This window comes from Saccostrea cucullata, unplaced genomic scaffold (assembly GCF_032062105.1).
Source record: "Saccostrea cucullata isolate Sc308-1 unplaced genomic scaffold, CSIRO_AGI_Scuc_v1 ctg219, whole genome shotgun sequence".
NCBI lineage: Eukaryota > Metazoa > Mollusca > Bivalvia > Ostreida > Ostreidae > Saccostrea > Saccostrea cuccullata.
This window is the reverse complement of record NW_026936054.1, coordinates 447,786-469,857: the sequence shown is the minus strand read 5'-3', so window position 1 is coordinate 469,857 and position 22,072 is coordinate 447,786. Positions and strand designations below refer to the sequence as shown.

The 22,072-nt window shown below is 32.1% G+C and overlaps 1 protein-coding gene across 1 annotated transcript; it reads right to left on the bottom strand.

Annotated features, from left to right (window-relative positions):
• Window positions 1–798: 798 nt before the first annotated feature.
• On the bottom strand, window positions 799–20,600 carry LOC134244672 (transmembrane protein 272-like). Its single transcript, XM_062726923.1, has 4 exons — window positions 20,106–20,600; window positions 10,549–10,723; window positions 2,748–2,807; window positions 799–1,394 (listed from the first exon to the last, which is right to left on the bottom strand). The coding sequence occupies exons 1-4, from the start codon at window positions 20,298–20,300 to the stop codon at window positions 976–978; spliced, it is 849 nt and encodes a 282-aa protein (XP_062582907.1). The 5' UTR covers window positions 20,301–20,600; the 3' UTR covers window positions 799–975.
• Between the last annotated feature and the right edge of the window lie 1,472 nt (window positions 20,601–22,072).

Genomic DNA, 22,072 nt, shown 5'->3' with positions numbered 1-22,072 from the left:
TTGTTAATTCACAATATGTCATCTATATATCTAAATATCGAGTTGAAGGCGACAGCAAGTGTTTTCTTCTCACATAAAAAAGATTCTGAAGAAAATTTGCTTGTTATGAATACAAAAATAGGTGTGCTAATAACGGGACGCAAGTGGTACCCATGAGAATTCCAAAAGATTGTTGGAAGACCTGGTCTCCGAAAACTACATAGATATTGTCAATCAAAAACTCGAGCTTCTTTTTAATATCAACTTCAGAGAACTTCTGTGTACAATTAGAATGATTTTAACAAATTAATTTTGCAAATGACGAATGACAAGGGGTAAGTAAATTAACGAGTTCCTTTTTTATTGAAAAAGCAGCTATCAATGATGTCAGAAAGCCTGGACTTTTATTTATCGCGGGGAATGGTTGTGTAGTTAGTGTGTAAAGTTGAAAATTCGCAAGTTTTTAAGCTGTTGAGTTAGGTAAAATCTTGTGATTTAGAAACTTTAAAATCATTAATTAAAAAAAAGTCTACATCACAGACCATACATTCTCTACACTTTGTGCTATAATTCCTCACGATATATAGTCTTTTTGGAACTCGAAAACTTCTCAAGTCCTGTAATTTTTCAGAAGCAAATTTACTTCGTTAAAACAAGCACAAGATTATACCCACTCTGAAGTTGACTGTAATTTTTATCGCGCGCTATAAAACCTTAATCTGACCCAAACCAGGTTATGCTCAAAGAATTAGAGACATTCCTTTAAAATTATAGCGTAGGGATAAATCTTTTTTTATAACAACATTACTTTGTCATATAACTAGGTAACATTTGTTTGGTATCAAAATAAATTTAATTGTTATAATACCCATTAACACGTTTATTTTGTATAAAAACCCACACAATTTTTAAACAAGATAAATATCAAATGATAGATACAAATCAAATTTGAATATACTAAATAGATAAAATAAAAAAAAAGAAAACTGAATGTTTTCAACTACAGGCTTTATGGTAAATTGTCAAAACACAACTAGCTGTTAGAACTATAAACAGAAAACAATAGGATCCTATAATTTGATACACAGCAAATCTATACACAGTTCTATCGCACCAATTACTGGGCTCATGAAGCGGTTGAGAATATGGCGGCTCCCAAACTTCGAATACCCAGTGACTTCCGGTAACCAGCCAGCCAATCAGAAACAAGGTTAGCGTCACGTCCATGAATCTGTAAGTTTGAGAGACGTATAAACCCTCGTGTACGTATGAGTCGTAATAGGAGTCGAGCTGTCGCCTGTACTGCATGTTTCGCCACATTGTAGCCAGGATTCTTAGAATTCCGCAGCACCCGCCCACCAGCAGGTAGATAGGTACACTGCGCTTAACAGGACAGTCATTAATGTACTTCACACCTGAAAAAAAAAAGTTCACTGAATCAGTTAAAGATTAAAATTAAGACATTTACGTAACATTTCTTTCACGTCCGAACTAGTAGTATATTTGCAAGATTGTTTTTATATTTAATCCGAGAATTCTTATCACTGAGACCAGTTTTCTTCATATTGTCTGGCGTGTATTTATAGCATTTCTGTGAATATTTCCCAAATTGCAAAAACAGCCTGCCAAAAAGTTCTGTCATTTTCTGTTTTGTGTGCCAGGTGTACACGTGTGTCTTTTTCTTTCCCTTTTTTTTGTATTTATTTTTTTTCTCTTTCTGTTATTTTCTTTTTTATGTCTCTGTGATGTACTGCTTGCGTGTCAGTAAAGGTGTGACTTATACATGTTATATAATGTATCTCTATCTGTAACATTCCTTATGCATCTGTGCTGTATTGTTTGTGTGTCTGTACATGTATGTACAAATATTTATTTGTTATTCATCTTTAACTGATATGTCTTCTTCATGAGACTGTATGCTGTACTGTTAAAAGTAATTTCTATGTTTATATAGTGCTGCATGTTTTCATTGTTTTACTGTTATGTACATGTTAACAATGTCAGTCAAAAGCTCATAAGAGCTTGTGTTAATTTTTAAGTACCATACTGACTTTAAATAAAGATTATCTTATCTTATCTTATGATAGTAGTGAATGAATGACACTGCTTTGTTTATATTTTCTTATTGGTTTTTATTTATTTTGAAGAAAAATATTTTTATATCACTTGGTGGGATTTTTTACTATCGCAAATTTGCTAAAAATTTATCTACAGCAAAAATTTCCAGATTTACGGGGGGGGGGGGGGGTTTTCATGTCAACTCTTCCACCACTCTCCCATGAGACTGTGTGCTGTATTGTTAAAAAGTAATTTCTATGTTTATATAGTGCTGCAATCAAACAATTTCATTGTTTTAGTTGTGTACATGTATATCCCACAATGTGACAATGACAAATTTCTCATCATAATATATAGAAAATTTACCAACTATAGCATTGCATTGTGTTAATTTTTAATATTTGTGGGACCATACTGAACTTTAAATAAAGCTTATCTTATGACATTTTTTCTCCCATGGGAGAAACGTATTGTTGATGGGACTAAATGATATTTGTTTTTAAATATATTTTGGATATCATAATTAGACTGAATCATATAAAAATATAAAGGAAGAAAAAAAAATACCATTTTACTAACCATGATAATTTCAAGAATTAAACTTCATTGTCTTTTACTGTTTTGTCGTTACCCAAAAGTATTACCTTTATATTTGATTTAGCTTGATTTTTATTTTACATGTGTATTTTGTTTAAAAGTTAGAGTCTTACCTAAGAAAATCATGGCAACTGGTAACGTCAACGAAACACCCACTAGGACTGTTATGAATACTGTAAAAAGAAATAAAAAAATGAATATAACATAAAAACTAAGAAAATTACAAGTACATTCCAGTGAAGATTTCATTGTGAAGATTTGTTTTGTTTCAATGTACGGATAAGGAATTCCGTGATGGAGTTTTATGATATATTTTGTCTGCCTCTGACGGCTGAATGTGAGTTCAGTGGGTGATGCTCTGATTAATACAATGTACATTTTATGTGTTCATTTCCGGTCCGTCGCGGAGAATCGGCTTTTATGAGCAATAGCATTTTCTTTTCTGCCTTCCTGATTAAACGAATACGTTTGGGAGTATACATGACTTCATTTCATAGCATCTATACAAATTAGAAAATAACGGATAAATTGTTGCAACTACAAATTTGAATCCTTAATACTGTACGTAGATCTAATTAAAATGTATATTACTGTCGATCTTCAATCACTTATTTTTACACAACACTTGTTTAATAATTGAAAATTCTTCTTATTAGTTCTCTTGATGAAATATATAGTAATATGGAGATGAAAAATATTGCGATATTGATCAGTATTCAGGCCTAAACGTCCATTTAATAATACAAATTTTGAAGCAAAGCAAACACGGACTTAAAAAACATAAGAGGTGGAATCAGGTGCCATGGAGGAGCGAGCATCCCCTGCAGACCGGTCACACCCGCCGTGTGCTCCATGTCATGATCTAGAAATAACGGAAAAACCTGTCGGCAAATCAGTGTGAAAATTTGTATGAAAAGTGTCAGCGTTTGATTTACTGATAGATTGTAGTATAACGAACAAATAGTATTCAGGCTCCAAAGCCAAAATACTAAGCAGTAGGAGACCTATACGGAAGTCTAAAACATCAGCAATGTGATCTGGTGCCTTGATGGAATAAACATCCTCTGCCGACTCGCCACACCTACCTTGTGCTTCTAGATCGGGAAATAATAAAGAAAATCTGTGAACAGTTCAGTGTCTAAATAATGGCCTAGAATTAGTAAGGAAAACATCTGTCAGCATTTCACTAAATGATAAATTGAATTTGCTGACATGGTCATTGTATCGATCATAGTACTTACAAATTGATTACCTAAGACGAATCTGTTGACATTCTTCTATCATCAACCTTTTTTTGCCAATAATTTAGCTCGTTTTAGAAATTGTTCATACGTAGAGCATCCTCTTGTGTATCGAGTTAGCTGAAAAAACCCTGTATACATGTGATAAGACTATATTGCTGTATAAGTAAGGAGATCGACGATTGAAAAGTTAGAGTCATCACGTTGGTGAAATGCTAGTTGTTTCCATTAACACCCTTTTTCTAGTAAAATATCCATATATGAAACAGATGTGCCAGAATATGTCGTATCCTTTATTTTAAACACCATGAGGTATCGTGTCGACATTTGAATGGAAATATCTATTGTTTAATGATAATCCTTTCTGTATATATACATGTATTCAAATGTCAAGTTGAAGGCCACAGCAATAAGTGTTTTCTTCTCATATTCAAGACCTTAAATAAATTCTGATTTATATGAATGCCAAATTAAGTTTGATTATATTTAGAAGACACAGTTTCCAAAAACCACAAAGATATTGTCAAGCGAAATTCGAGCATCTCTTTATTACCAACATTAGCGTACGCATGTACACGATCAAGAAATAAAAAAACCCAAAGCATTGTCTGTAGATTGTATTTTTACTCATATTTATGATGTTTCATTAGATATTAATATTAATGTATATGTATTCCGAATTGATATTGCATTATGATGATTTTTCCAGTGTTATTGATGGTATATATATCACATTTCTGAATATTTTACGGTGTGTTACAAATATTTATGACGTTTGTTTATTAAAGCCGCTTAATCCGAAACAGGCACATATCATCTTACACAATAAAAGTACGTCATTACATAAATAATATATAAAGATAGATTTAATTTATAAGATTGATTTAATAGCTTATTACAACAATCCTTACAAGGAAAACATAGATCAAAAACCTTATTGGCAAACAGAAGTTCCTGACGGGAAGTTAAGATCAGTTGTGAAGTCACCTTGGAAAAAACATATATATATCGGTTATATCTAAAGTATGAAAATAATTCAAACCCGAGTATTTTTTCCATTAGTAGAAGCCTAAGTCATGATACATCTTTAAAAAAAATTAAGAGATTAATTGAATATAATTCATAGTAATTTTTATATGATTATGCATATCTAAAGAATAAAGGAAAATCAGATATTATAGGAAGTTTACTAACGAAGGCTAAAATATTGGTGTACAGGTTGCAGGTATAAGTACTTTGTTGTGAAAAAAAAAATGCTCGGGTTTGTTCTTCATGAGATACGTAGAAGCGATAAATTTAATTTTTCGAAGGTGATTTCACGCGATATCAACATTAGGATTATTTTTTGTGTGACCTAACAAAATTATTTTTTTAACTTTTGAATTTCGGTATCATTTAAAAGAAAAAGACTTTGGGGATATAATTTGACAAAAGTTGAAACAATTTATTGACAATTTTTTTTCAAGATGAAAAACCAATATTTTTTGCGATTAGAATCGGACTAAGCGGCTTTAAGAAATCACGGTCTAGTAAGTATAGTATGCCAGGGCATCAACGATAGTGGAAAACATGGAATAATTTGCATAACGGGGGAAGCCCATTATGCATAAATTATCCCATGTTTCCCACTATCGTTGATGTCCCTGGCATACTATACTAACTAGACAGTGATTCCCTATATTTCCATTTCACTGTGAAATAAAATCGTAGACTTTAAAAATGTAGACATAGATTTAAATTACACGAGGACTCCCATGCCAATTTTGATAGTCCTCGCCCACTGACGCCAAACACAAAGGCAGGCGCACGAGATTTACATGCATATTTGACCTCCTTAGCGTCAGACACAGAGACAGATGCGCACGAGATTTGAATGCATATTAGGCCTCCTTAGCTCCTGACCTCGACCTGCCTAATTTACATTCCGGTAGAATTATCAAGAAATCAACTCCACTAACTTTCAAAGAGTTCTCACAGAGAAAAAAAAAATCAGAAATGGAAATATTTGGAAACTAAGATAGTTTCTGTCTATTTACACTGATCAGATATCAGTTTTAGATAAATGTTTTTCTTTTTCTCTATACATTTAAACATACAAAGAACAAGGTTCACTTTTGCCTTATTTGGCCCTGTGAATTACTGCAAAACTGAAACTGCATAGTTTTACTTAACAATGCATTAAATATCACTTAGATCTTTGGTGACTGCGTATTTATAAAAAAATGACGTCATTATTTTGGCTAGTCAATGCATTATGACGTCACTAAATGCGTCAATTTCCTCATATTCTGAAAAAAGTCTACAAAACAGCCAATTTTAAAGCTATTTTTTTATATTTAATACAGAGCGCAACCTCTGATCTAAATATGCAACTAGTAAATGATAGAATTGTTTCTGAGGATTAATGGACTTATTTTATTTTTTAGATCAGAGAGTGCGCTCATATAATTTTTTTTTCACTGAAAGTACTCAATTATACCTGTTTATCTACAAATTCAAGAACATTGCAATTTCATAAAGCCAGTTCTCCCAGATCTGGACTTTTAGGAGAATTTTTTTTAATAGGAAATGAAAGCACCAAATCTCTATTTTATTTTAATGCTTCAAATAGAAAATCAAGTGTTGATCAATTAATTGGTATATCTACAGGGCCATTTTATGCATAAAGTGAACCGACTTCTTTATCATTCAATTTATGAAGAAATGTCAATGGTATATTTGCCTGTACCATTATTCTTAACATCAGACAATACTTTTTTCTCTATTATTAAATGTTCCTTGAAAAGTTCAATTGCATACAAAATGTCTTTTATACATGTATATACATATTTTTTCCCCTTGAAACAGATTCATGATTTGGAATTCAAATACCTTATTTTAATAGCTTGAGAGGGTACAATTGGTCCCTGGAATATTTCCTGGCTATTTCTAGTCATTGTATGTCTTCGATTCCTTCTTATATTTACTCTTCATGATTTGTAAAAATAATTTTGCCAAAACCTTACACATAGAAAATTTAAAAAAAATCTTTTCAGCTATATGCCTGCCTGTGTATGACCATCAATAATATTATAATCAAACTTTTACTCTTGAAGTGTCATTTATGTTGAAATTATGTTGAGGCCCTCAATGACAGAAATACTTGATAAACAGCTATCATTTTAGATCCCTATAAGACCCCTATACTGTTCGTTATCTCCATATCCCTATCATTAAATATTGGATGAAATTCACCTGATGTATCCCCCAGCTAAAAATTCATCATTATCCTAGACACGGCAGATAAATTATGGCCTTTCTAATACCTATCGCTACAAACTTAAAATCAAATGTAATTAATGTATTCCTCTATTGGAAAGCAGAAGATAAAATCAATATATGGACAATTCTTGGAATTACATCTTCTTTATATTTACGGGCTTCATTTCATACATCTTAAATTAAGGCTCATTAATACGAGCATTTTGTTTTTAGAAATGAATCTCTTCTATAAGTCATAGAGCATCGAATAGTGAAAGCTGGTCGATTCCATCAGGAGAGGCGCTACGGTTCGTGCTTTGTAATCTAGACAATGTTCCTCTAAGGCAAAACAATACTCATTTACGGAACTACATCCTGCTAAGGCCACACAAAAACAGAGGGATTTCATTAAGTCTTGGTGAAGAATCTACAATCTATTGCGAGAACTATACTTAAGAATGAACGATCACTTTCTTTGTTCGCTTGCAAGGCTTCAGCGTAAAGTGATTCAATGCCGTATAGAGCGTGTATTACAAATTATTGAACATCTATAGTCATTTAAAACTATTCAAAACAACAAAGAGTGTTTGAAGTATTCTCTTGAACATGCAATGGAACTTTTATTTGTTGCTAATGAAAAGGGAGATTCATTCAAAGAAAGTACCAATCCATTTCAAACACACACAGCAATACAATTAAGTCAAAACACTGCCATTTTTATGAAAAATCCTGGTAGCAACCTTTCGATATTATCACTCCAGTAATTTTGTATTTTGCTCAAATATTTAAAAAAAAAAATATGAAAGAAGTCGGTTCACTTTGTGCATTGAATGGCCCTGTACATGTAGATGTACCAATCAAATGATCAACACTTTATTTTCTATTGGAAGCAGCATAATAAAATAGAGACTTGCTGCTTTCATATTCTATTTAAATTTTTCTCCTAAATGTCCAGGTCTTGAAGAACTGGCTTTATAAAATTGCAATGTTCTTGAATTTTTAGGTAAACAGGTAAAATTGAGTACTTTCAGTGAAGAAAAATTATATGAGCGCACTCTCTGATCTAAAATATAAAATATGTCCATTAATCCTCAGAAACAATTCTTTCATTTACTAGTTGCATTTTTTAGATCAGAGGTTGCGCTCTATATTAAATATAAAAAAAATAGCTTTAAAAATTGGCCAGTTTTGCAGACTTTTTCAGAATATGAGGAAATTGACGCATTTCGTGACGTCATAATGCATTGACTAGCCAAAAAATGACGTCATTTTTTATAGATATATAGTCACCAAAGATCAAAGTGATATTTAATGCATTGTTTAGGAAAACTATGCAGTTTTTCAGAAATTCACGGGGCCAAATAAGGCATAAGTGAACCTTGTTCTTATAAGAGAATATGAACTTTAATGTAGTTTAAAACTAGCCTATATATTTTTTATGTAGTTTAACATAAGCTTAAGTATATGAAAAGAGCTTCTAAACTTCTTGCATTTATATATATTTTTTAAATTTTTTTGTTAGTGTTTGCTATACGTTTATTGTATTATTTTATTTATTGACTTTATTATCTGTCCTTTGTATAGGTAAGTGATTTTATTCAATATCAATGTGCTTATCAAAACTAAATATATAAAGATAACGAACAGTATTCAAGCTCAAGTCCATTAAACAATATAAAATAGGAGCAGAGATAACACAGACCTACAAAACATCAGATAATTATGGGATAAGGTGCCATGTAGGAGTACTTAACCCCTGCTGACCGGTCACACCCGCCGTGTGCTCCTTGTCATGATCAGAAAACAACGGAAAATTCCGTCTTCAATTCAGTGGGTAAATACTGGATTAACAACTAGTATGAAAAACGGCAGACAGCATTTGAATCAATGATATATTGTATTTGCTGACAAGGTACCAGTAATTGTAATTGTATCGACCAACGAACTTACGAAATGAGATAGGACTGCTGATATTCTTGTTTCATTAAGCTGTTTGTCAATAATTTACCTCTTTTTTGAAATTGTTCATATGTAGAACATGCTCTTGCTTATCGAATCAACTGAGAGATATAAATTCCGAATGCAGGTGATGAAGGTATGTTGCTGCATAAGTAAGGAAAGTTGACGATTTTAAATTAAAGTCATAACGATTATCAAAGTGCTTGGTTGTTAGATTACCATTAACGTCTTTTTCAAGTAAAATATCAAAAAATGAAACAAATGTGTCAGACTCTGTGGTATCAAGCTCACTGGGATTTATCGTATAGACATAAGAATGGAAATTACCATCTATTCAAGGTGAAATTTTGTTCGTGCCTCTCCTCACAACCGAGGAAAGATAGAGTTATGAAACTGTAAGGTATATATAAAAAAGAACTATATGCGGTATATTGCATATTTTTCCCCTCATAAAAGTCAAATTTTGAAAAATTCTTGATATGTGCTGAATTTTATAAATTGTATGAGAAATATAAATTAACAGATCATATAATAGTTTCAAAGTAGTTTATTGACAATTTTTGTTTTTATGACGTCACAAACTAGTTCGATTTTTTGTCTTTTTTTAGAAAATGGACAAAATGGACAAAATTTCAACAATTTTGGCTTTAAAATTTATAGAGCGCAAGTTTGCTCAGGAACAATATTTACATATTTCATTGAAATTATCATTCTACACATAGTATGAAAATATTGAGCCTGATCAAATCTGCTCTCGGTGATTTTTACTCAAAATATCGACGTAAAATATACATTTTTCTGTACAAATCATGGAAATTTTAAATTTACGTCATTTTCGTGACGTCATTTCAAATATATGACGTCATTGTTAATGAAAATATTCAGTGTTTTGAAGTCAGCATATATTCCCCTGTTTAAGAACATAATTAAATATTTCTCCATCAAAGTTTGATTTTAAGGGGCAAATATTGGTTATTACCGAATAAAGTTCTTTGCTCTGTAAATGTGGATCCGATTTTCTGTTTGTTTTCGACATCACTCCCGTTTTCCACAGGAAGTAAAAAAAAATGCTTTTTAATTTTTTTTCAATTCATATCCACTAGAAGTTTTTTCTTTTAAACTAAAGATTTTCAAAAAATGCGTACTTTTTACCGAAACATTAAAGAAAAATTTGTACACACTCCTTGTGGAGTAATTTTGAATAATTCAAGTTCTTATTTCATTCAATTTTTACTTGTTCCTCCTTCTCTTTAAATGAAACTCTCACAGTCAAGATCGTAATTATAAATCAGACTGTGAGCCTAGTGGTTTCTTTACAACGATCTTTGCTCTAGTTGTTCTTATTTGTAACATCTTAAATCTCCTGTTATATAGCAGTTATTTATTGACTGAACAAGACAGAACTTAAAGGAAGAATGTAAGTTTTACAGAGTACACTCCTTGAAAGTTTTTAACATAAAGCAGATTTTTTTACCTGTGTGACAGATGATATTTTTGCTACGTGACAGAAATTGGCATGTGTTGTTAGAATCATGACTTGCTTCTTTTAGCTGCAGGAGAATAGAACTATAACCTGCGTCTGACCCTTGACCCCTGCTTGTCCGCCAATCAACAGATGTGTTCCAAAGGCGTCTTTCATCATCAAATGACTGTAAAGTGAAAAAAAAATTTGAAAATCAATGATTAAAAGTTCTGTTAATATGAGTAAGGCATAAACATTAAACCGTTAGAAATAAGTGGTTAAGCAAACACATTATAAGAAACACATATTCTCTCCAAAGAACTCAATTTTCTGGATGTGCCGAAAAATATTCTGCGTCATATTTTGACGACATGTACAGGAACTGTTTTACATCCAACGACATCTTTATATTAATATTTTCTAAATCTCTCTACATAGGCATTAACCCGTTACATGTATTCATTCATCTTTATATTTCTAAAATTAGCGCCATAAGTACTTAAGCTGAAGATAACGAACATTATGGCCAGCAGAAATAACGGCCATTTTGATGCGGAATTTTAAATGAGCAAATAGAAATTGCAAATATAAATGTACAATTACATTTTTTACAACGACTTGACTGGGTAATTCAGCAAAAATATTGTAATTTTTTTGATTATTTAAGGAATGAAGCTTATTTTAATCTATGTTATACGATATAACTTAACTCGGGGCAATTTACGCTTTTTAAACCGCGAAGCTTTCCCCTATAACTTAATTTCAGTGTAGACAGTTAGACAATAAGACAATTTTTCCTCCAAAAATGGCGTCAAACGGAGCATATTTTAAAAATAACGCCAAGCGGAGTAATAAGTTTTTGACATAACTAATTGTGACGTAGACAACTTATATTAAATGATGTAGATAAAATCTTTATCCAATCAATTGACGTGTTTCATATATAATTTAATTATTATCAGATGGTTAAATAAATGCTGTTAATCTGAAAACATTTATAATACCTATATTTGTATGAAAAAAATTTTTTCTTGAACAAAAGGAGAAATATGGAGAAAACGAACAGTCATTCACGTTAGTATATCAATCTAAACAATACAAAATAGGAGCTAAGCTAACACGGACCTCAAAAACATCAGAGTTGGGATCAGGTGCCATGGAGGGAAAGGCATTGCCTGCCGACCGGTCACATCCAACAAGTGCTTCTTGTCATGATCGAGAGAAATGTTTATATCGGATTCCGTAGAGAATTCAGTGTCTAAATAATAGTCTAACAATGACTGTTAAAACATTAAGCACGATTTGACTGAATGTTTGAATGTATTTGCTGACACGGTCATTGTATCAAACTTAAAAATGATGATTGTAAGAATGAGACTATTGATATTCTTGTTTCATAAACTTGTTTTTCAATAGCTTGCTTCGTTAGAAATCGTTCTTAAGTTGAGCATTCTCTTGCATATTAAATCATTTGAGAGACATAAAGCTAAACTTTCAAAAATGGCCAATTGCCTGGAGGTAATCTTTTGGAGAATTCTTAATATTTAAAAAGTGAGGACGGCAGGTGATTAAATCAAGAATCCTTAAATTTTATTCCTTCAAAATGATAGATTTAAGGTCCTTTTTTTAAAACTTAACTTACTTCCCGGTAATGACGTGTCCAGCAGAGTTTTAGCGTGAAGGAGAATATGCACACGTTGGAGATTTTGTTTCAGATGGTCGTCATCAATTTCCCGCAGAGTTTCTTGTACTTTTTAAAGTTTGCAACGGTTGATGTATATATGTAATACAAGGTTAGGTTTTGTCGTATGAAGAAACCCAGGAATGGACTCTTACACATGACTTTCATATTTACAGAGACTGGATTTTTGATAGTTGTAAAATTGATTTCTATGGGAAAAACATTTTTAGAGTTTAATGAGCAAATCTTGCATTAATCCTAGTGTGGAAGTCCCTTAATTGTGGCTGGAAAATGAACAATTTCAATGGAGTAGAGTAATTTACGATATTTTTTATATCAAAGCATCCTCGTGCAAATATATTGAATTTTTGATGACAAAATCCTCACACTTTGGAAATAATTGTCGTTAGAATTTTCAGAAATGGTAGTTGTTAGCAGTAAAATGTGACAGAAGAGAGATATAATTATACATCATAATGCAAGATTCATGGGCAGTGGAAACCTCTGTTTCCACTACACCCTTTTGTTATCATTGAGATTCCGTTAATGAGGCCGTCTTTCTAGATTTTTTTGCATTAATATCTTGTTTGTCACGCTGTCCTGTCCAACTTCCGCTGAGAGGTTCGGCAGGACTCTTCTTATTTCCATTTATTATAATCTGTTCCTGACAGAATTTTTCAGAGTCTTTTCCCAGTAAAATTAACAAATAATTACAAAACACCTAAAATATGCGTGTGAATTTTTTCCTTTGAATTTAAACAAAATATTTTTTTCTTTTAGTATAATATCAATTGTATTTATACTTTACATACAATACCAATAAAAAAATTCTACGATGATGTCTAAAATTAATACAACATCCAAATATGAACTGGTCTGCAACAGTCTCCGAGGTATTTTTTTTTTCAATTCGAGTTCAATGGAATTCCATTTGTCAGCATTAAGATATGAAAAAAAAATTTAAAAGAAATTTAAAAAGCGACAAATAAGAAAGTTGATTAAATCTCCTTCATGAAAATACAAAATAAGAAGGATTAATAAAGGGGTATATATTTTTTTCATTAGAATTATAAAAGATTGTTGAATGACCTAGACCGTAGCTGTAGCTTTCGGTTCAGTTTAGAAATGTACGTAAAGTAAACTTTGTGCATCTAATAAATTCAGTAAAAAAAATCGAACAAACAAAATTGTGTTAGTAATAATGGTATATTTCTGGAAGTTGATGAATGGAAATTTGAGGCCATCATGCTTATCATAAAGTTTTGTTGTAATATTTGCAATAACGTCTCTTTACAATAAGATATCTAAATACGAAACGGATGTGCCAGACTTTTGGTTTTTTTTTTTTTACATAGAATTTTACGTAAAATATTGTATCAATATAGGAATTAATATAAATAATGTTAATCTAAGACACGTTTTCGATTTACCTATTTGTTTTTTGATGACCATGGCAGGAGATACTGTGAAAAAATTAATTTTCGTGGGGGTTTAATTTTCGTGGTTTTCGTGGTATGAGGAGACCACGGATTTATGTCCTCCATGAAATGTATTTTTTCACAGATGTTACTACTCAATGATTCTTCTTCCACGAAATTAAATCTCCAAAAACCCATATTTTTTCTCAAACCACGAAAATTTGTCCCCTCGAAAATATGTGATTTTACAGTATTCTTTTTATTTAGATTATCTTCTGTTCATTAAATTAAAAAAAAAAACATGTCTTGCGAAAAAAGGGGCGCATTCAATATACATGAGATAGAATTAAAAGATTATTTGATCACTTGATCTTCAAAAATAACATATATAGTGCTAATGAGAGTACTTGTTTTTATTTTTTCTGAAGGTTAAGAAAGTAATGTTTTAGTGCTTTACAAATTTTGAAATTTCTATTTTTCTTTCAGTTGACTGCAGTTTTTAAGAAACTACACTTTATTCTATGTAAATACTTCGCTTACTACTGCAACAAAACACCCTAATCACCAGTATATGGGGTTTATATCTCTCAGTTGATTCGATATGCAAGAGCATGCTGTAAGTACGAACAATTTCTAAATCGAGTTTAGTGATTGACGAAAAAGTTGCTGAAATAAGAATATCAATAACAACAGAAGTGGGATCAGATGCCATGGATGAGTGAGCATCCCCTGTCGACCGGTCACACCGGCCGTGTGCTCCTTGTCACGATCAGAAGATGGGAAAATCCATCAGCAATTCAGTGTGTTAATAATGGTCTAACATTAAGTTTGAAAACCGTCAGTAAGCATTTGACTTAATGATAGTTTGTATTAGCAGAAAAGGACAATGTATCGATCAAAGAACATACGAAATGATGACTTGAAAGGAGACTGCTGATATTCTTGTTTCCATTTACTTGTTCCCTCGTTTTAGAAATGAGAGCATGTTCTTGAGATCTCATTGTTTATTTGTGTATATGTGCCTTTCTTCGGGAATTGGAAGAAAAACCATCTTGCCTAGTTTGAGTTATATATTCTTAATAATTGTTAATGTTTTTGCTTAAATTCTTTGAAGCTGATTCTGTTTTCTGGAGTGATTTGTGTAAAAAAAGCATAAATTTACAAATTTATTTAGTTATCTTCAGTCTGTTTAAAATATATAATGAGACCGCGAGTGTTGGTAAAGGGGTGGGGATGGGGGATTCGAACTGAAGCCTAGTAGTAATATAATCTGAATTAACGTAAAGATGAATATGCTAGAATTGTATCATTACTTTTGTTAAAGATTTTTTAAACCCTCTGTAATACTGATTAATGGGAATGACTAAGATCTCTCTCAGATATTTCTCATGTCAAAACCCTGCAGCGTCACTGAAGTCTTAGACAAATAAAGCAAGATAAAGATTAACAGATTTGAGACATGAGTCTGTATCATTCATCACGGGTTCTTGTTGATATTTGGAAAAATTCTACTAGGTGTTTACTTCAATAACAGAATGTAGTCAACAGTGAGTCCTGACAATAGAAAAGAGTTTCTCAAAATACTGTTAACCAACTTTTATTCGCAACGACTTTATTTAACGATTTACAGCGGGTAAACTAATTCGCGACGAAAATTTTTCGCGATCAAGTCTTTTTAATTCTGTTCTAAATAGACGCATAGCCTCTAAGGACCGGTTCGCGACGAGAAATATTCGTCTACAAATATTGCCATTTGCAGTTTGCACCCAAATCTATATACACAGGTTTAGAATACCCCCCCCCCATAAGAAGTTGACAGAGTTTTTTACCGTCTGTCTACCCTTGTGCAATTTACACTATCAGTAATATACTGTAGCACAATACACTGTATGTATGAATTCGAGGTTTCTTACCCTAACCCTGAAGTTTCTTATTTACAGTTGTTAAAATCTGAGTTAGGACTGTAAAGATAGGAATTTAGTTGAACATTTACAGGAAATGTGTTTACAGAGTATTGTTTAAACGGATTTAAAGAAGCTGAACAATCCAGATAGATCAAGTTAACTCGGCGGACTTGAATGAAAAAATTATTAATGCAGATACTAGTATATTGAATTAGCGTATTTTTCAGATTGTCCGATCAGGACAAACAGCTCACGGCAGTTGTGATCCGTAGACAGGGGATGCTTATCTCTCAATAGCACCTGGTTATTTCTCTGGTTGGTTTTAGGTCTGCGTTTGCCCTGCTTCCATTCCGTTTTTTTTTTTTTTTTTTTTTTTTTTTTAGAAAAATAGACATCAGTCGCCCGAGACTTCATTTAATTTCAATTATTATCATTATGAAAAATCATGACAGTACTTGTTGTTATGGTTCCTCTGATAAATTAATCTGGAATTCATTTTAACAGCATGTTTTAATAGCCCTGTTATGCATGTAGCCATTAAGATTTCCGCATAGTAAAAAAAACTTTTGACTTATTGTTTATTGTTGCATTAAATTGAATTTTGTAATATCGACTTTATAGCCGATTTTCATTCCAAATTTATTGCCAAATCATGCAGTGATGCAGTTTTGGTGTTAAATGCAAAATGTTGTGACACTGACAGCCCACACGATAGAAATTTCCCTCTATGCTCTCAGATTATTGTATAATAGTATATTAAAGTTAATAAGGTCATTGCACCAGCGTTAATCAGACAATACATGCTTTCTTTGTAAGAGCAGTAACGTTCGGCTGTTTAGAAAATGTACATAACTCGCGTTATTATGTGACTTTTTAATCTACGATAGTTTAAATTATTAATATCTTAATAAAGAAATAATTTTCCACCTCTGATGTTTTGGAGGTCCGTGTTTGCTCGGCTCCTATTTTGTATTGTTTTATGGACTGGTGATCTTGAATACTGTTCATTATCTCCATAATTAAATAATTGTTGATGGCAATACTTATTTAAAATATATGTTAGTATGTTAATTATAATATTATCAATATCATACTCATAATATCTATGACATACGTTGGTCTCTAGCGGGGTTTGAACCAAGACACTAGCGATCATGTAGAGAGCACTCCACCGTCTGAGTTACATTAAAAGAATTCTAATTCCTTATCTTAAAGAGAAATAAATTGTAGATGATGGTTACAGTTATTAAAAAAAAATGGTATTGATTTAAAAATCATTATATTTATAATTCGTTCATGTTTTTCGTATTCAAAGAAATTTATATTACTAAACTTTATCATATTCCAAGATATAAACAATATTTTTAATACCCTACTAAATAATTCCATTATTTCTATGTACCTGAGTGCAAAGTGTGACTAGTTTTGCTCTGAAATATCTGATCAATAAAAATTATTATTTCTACTGAATGTCAAATGATTGAATATATGAATAATCATTCCACGGGGACACGACATTTCAGAAAACAATCTGATTTCAATCATATTTTAAGGCAGCTATTTTCCCAGAGATAATGACAAAAAAGTGGACATAAAAGGTATGAGATTGATATTTCTTTAAGTGATTTGCAGCTAGCTGATGATGTCATTTTCTGTCTAAAAATATAGAATCTCAAATATGATATGCCATCGTTTTAAATTTTGAAAATTCATTAAGAAATACTCATTTAAATTTACCGGAATATTTTCGTAAACATTTATGTATTTATCATAAGATAAAAGTACTCACTTGTGACATTGATTAAAAATCAATGTTACATGCGAGTACTTTTATCTTGGTGTCATGCTGAACTTACTAGACTTTGCTGTTGAATACTTTTCTATTGTGTTTATTCAATCGATAATTTACTTTCAAATTATCTTGATAATATAGCTCTTTATTGATGATAAAAATTATAACTGATAAGAATGAAAATCAGGGCAAGTAATAAAAATTTTTCGAATATAATGATGCTTTAGTTGAAAAACAGATGATTAGTGAAAATGACTTAATGGTCTATAAATGTCGTTTTAAGGACATTGTTTATCAAACATGAAAAAGACTGTCATTAAGAGAGGGGTTACAGGAATATAATCACCCACGACTTCTATTTAGTGTGTATTTCCTGCCCACTCAAATGTTGTGACCTTAAGTCAACCATAAATTTCAGTTACGGCGATATGTTTGTTCTTCTTTCGATTTATGTTGTCGCCCGGGTGGCAAAATGGTTAGAGCGTCTGCTCTAGCGACTTGGAGTAAATAGTTGATTCTTATGTTCGTATTTGAATCAAGCTTTGGGATGTGGAGACATGTCATCAGGCTTCAGGGCCATAAAACTGAGACAAGGTCACTTTTAATCTCGGTCTCATTTTATCAAAAGGAAGTAATAATGGAAAATTGAGACTTAGATCAAAAGTGATCTCATCTCAGTTTTTCGGCCCGAACCCTGACGAGGATCGTAAATTGTGGTTTCGTACCACAGTAGTTGTGTTGGCGCGAAAGAAGATCCCCCACTGCTAAGTGTACTAAGAAAATGAAAGAAAAAAAGTCTCAATTTGTCATTAATCATTAACAAAGTAACAAATTAAGTGAAATATTATTTTTAAAATGATAAGCAATAATAAATCGTTCAAACCGATAATTAAGGTAATTTTTCACATTCTGTAATCAAACCGAAACTATCAACGGCTCAAGAATTCTCGTAAGCAATTGACTTTATTAATTTTTTTTACACAGAACTAGATTGTTTGAAAGGAGTTTGGAGAAGGTTTTCTCTCTCTTTTAGATGAATCAAATTTATAACAGATTCCTTGTTGGTGTAGTGATATACTTTAAGTTTTCTATTGAATAATTAGTATTTGAAAAAATGAAAAAAAGTTCACCTCTATACCGTTTAAGAGTATGAATGTTTTAAGCATAAATAGTAAATACGTAATATATGAAATAAAGGAAGATTACGAAATCTACTCAAACTCAAAAGTCCATTAAACAATACAAACTGGTTTGGGACAAAACAGACCTCTAAATCAGGTGCCATGGAGAAATTAGCCTTGTGCTCCTTGTCATGATCGGTAAATGAAGGGAAAATCCGTCGTCAATTCAGTCTACGTATAAATAATGGACTAACAATAAGTATGAAATACGTCAGTCATGATCAGCATAAAATAGAAAAGAAATGAGTTTTCTGTTTGCTTTTTTGGGTGGTTTTTTGTTCAAGAATAAATTCCAATTATACTTTGTTACATATCTTAAAAATAGATAATCTATTATTATGTCAAATTCTGACATACGTCTTTTTTTTTTTTCAAACAAGTTGTTAGTCAATTTCTTTTACACAATGAGTTGTCGATGGATGTCAATGGTTTTTTGTTATTTCCCGATCATGACATAGCACAAAGCGAGTGTAAACGGTCGGCAGGGGATGCTCATTCCTCCATGACACCTGATTTTACCTTTTGATGCTCTAGAGGTCTGTGTTTTCTCTCCTTCCATTTTGTATTGTTTAATGGACTTTTGGTTTGAGTAGATTTCGTTATCTACGTATATTTCATATACTATTTAAGATTGGTCGTAAGTGCAATTACAGATTAAAAATACAACTGTAAAATTCAAAAGAAAGCTAGAATATAGCTGAATATAATCTTTCTGTAGAAATCACTCAATCCTAGGTGAACTCGTAAGGAACCTGCCACTATACACCATACCTCATATAAATAACCGCATGTAAGATCATTTTTGTCCTCTATTTTTGTTGCCCGCTTGGTCCTTTTAGACCTCTGAGGCGAATTTATTTTGTTAAAAAAACTGTACCTGAACCAATTCCATGCGGGGAAATTAATCTATAGTGCCGTATAAATGTTCGGCATAAGCATCACGAGGCGAAAATATACCTTAAGAAATAGTTTAGCATTGCCAAATCCATTTCATGCGATGAGTAGTCCTAATAAAAAGTTTTTATTATATTGTTTTGTGCCTAGGGTTATGTATCTATTGATATATTCAAATATATTCATTGTAGATGAAGAAAACTTGAATGATTTCAACGAGGAAAGTAATCTAAAGCAAGATACAAAAGCACCGGTTTGTAATAGTGCATACAGGCAAAAAGGAATTTTTCTTCGATTCGGACTCTTGTCCTTTTCAACGGCTTCTGTAAAGTCTTTTTATTCAAAATATCTGCCCTGATCTTTATTACTATTCGTTATCTACTTACGTCTCTTTTGTTATGTGCCTTTTATTATGATTCTATATAATATTCGCGTTTTCTGATTAATTAATGAGGCAAAATAGTCTAACAAGTTCAAAGTACCACATTTTACGCATTTTCATACTTTTTCTAGCTAGCTTGCACGGTAAATGTATCTCTTTAGAACCCAAAATAGTGTACACTTTAATTTGAAGATGCTAAGATCTATTTGGACATTGCATTATTTTTTCAAAAAAGAAAATTAATTGTTACTGAACTACATGTAAGAAAAAAAATTGAATAAGATTAAGAAAACAAAATTTTCGGTAAAAGTACTCACCACGACAGTACTGGCGACACTCCTGGCAGGGGATGCCTGGGGGTGCTCCTTCTGTATCCCTGTTATGACCGGCTGGGTCTTCACAGAAGGAGCAGACGACTCTCTTTTTATGGAGGGAGGCTTCTTCCGGATAGATCTCTTGATCGAGTTCCGGTTCTTCCGGACCATCGTTCCTTGTCTTGACAAAAGCGACATTTCTTTTTCAATTTCACTTTGTATCAGTGTTTCTCAGTATTTAAATAAACATTTCAAATAAAGCATTCAAAGTTTATCATGCTGCCATAGCGATAAACTTAAAAATAACATTATTCCCTTTTTAATCTGAAAATTGAACGCAAAGTCGAAATAGGCGATTGTATTGGCAAATTGATATTCTTAATGAACGAACGCGGTAGAATCTTCCTCTCTCTATGGCTGTAAGAAACATGACAATTTGAAAAGCAACGTTCATATTGGTGACAGGAAAGCTCGACAATTCCCAGAAATCAATATATCCAGGTGGGGATCAGCTGAGGATACAAACTGACCATTTGGCTTTCTCTTTAGCTATCGAGGACAATATTTGTCTCATCATGTCTAGAGCTGGTATTATGCAGAAGTTTATTCTAGGCGTTCTCTAAGGAACTGATGTTGTAGTCAAAGAATGTTATAAATTAATTTAATTATGTAAAGAAGCAAGGTCGGCTTATGGCCACATTACGGAGATTTGTAAAGTAAATCTGGTAAAAAGACCTTATAGCTAGTTGCAGCGATAATTACATAAAAGCTCTAAGGGAAAATTCTTTGAGTAAGAAAAAAAATTAAATATGTGATGAAAAACCCAGAGTTTGACCCGGAAATAGATATCAACACCAGTCTTTGTAGAGATTACTAAATTAACAGAACAAAAAAATAATTCCAATTCAATGGTTCATTATAAGACATATACGTAAGACCTCAATATTATACAAGAAGATTATTTTCGTAGTTTTCATTGGCTGAAGGGACGTCACGTGATATTTCTCCTTTTGCGATATCGACGTGAAAACGCTTCCGCAGAAAATGATATCACACGACACACCGTTCGGTTGCACTGAAGTTACGTAGAACGTGACGTCATAATATAAGAAGCGTGTATTTAACCATTGTGACGTAAGGACAGCCAAGTCCGTTTAGTTAGGAGTGTGTCAGTGCATTCACTTTGATTGATTATATAATATAACTATTATGGACTTTAGTGAACGGTCAATATGCGGTTATCAGGACTCATGGCAATTGAAATTGACCTCAGACACAGAAAATGATAGTGACCTCGCAGGCTTGGTCGCTATCACTTTCTCTGTCTTCGGTCAATATCAATTGCCATGAGTCCACATATCGACCTACACCGAAGTCCATAATTGTATATTATCTGTAATTGTTGTGAATAAACTCATATTTTAAATTGATTTTAAGATTAAATATAACATTACATGTTCAAGCTCACAAATAATAAAGACAAAAATCATATTACGTACATGTTCCTCCTCAGTGTATTTTAGATTGCATGGCATAAATCACACGTCAACTTACTACTACATCAAATGATTCCAACAAATACAAATATATGGAGATAGGCCTATCCAACAGTATTCAACCTCTCAAAAGTCCATAAAACGATACAAATTGGAGCAAACACGGACCTCCAAACCAACAGAGGTGGGATCAGATGCCATGGAGGAGTGAGAATCTCCTGGTGATCGGTCACAGCCCCCGTGTTTCCTTATCATTATCGGAAAATCCGTCGGAAATTTCGTGTGTAAGTAATGATCGAACAATTATTATGAAAAAACGTCAGTCAGCATTTGACTTAAAGAGAGATTTTTTTCGGACAATGTAATTGTATCGACCATAAAACTGAAATAATAACAAAACTGCTGATATTTTTGTTTCATTTACTTGTTTGTCAGTAACTTAAAATGTTTTAAAAATTGTCGAATCAACTGAGA

Excerpts from the sequence above, each read along its gene's own strand:
- LOC134244672 (XM_062726923.1), bottom strand. The coding sequence starts at position 20,300 with ATGTCGCTTTTGTCAAGACAAGGAACGATGGTCCGGAAGAACCGGAAC. Across the intron at positions 2,808-10,548 it reads AAATATCATCTGTCACACAG|TATTCATAACAGTCCTAGTG; the intron begins GTAAAAAAATCT and ends TTCTTTTTACAG. Across the intron at positions 1,395-2,747 it reads AGTTGCCATGATTTTCTTAG|GTGTGAAGTACATTAATGAC; the intron begins GTAAGACTCTAA and ends TTTTTTTTTCAG.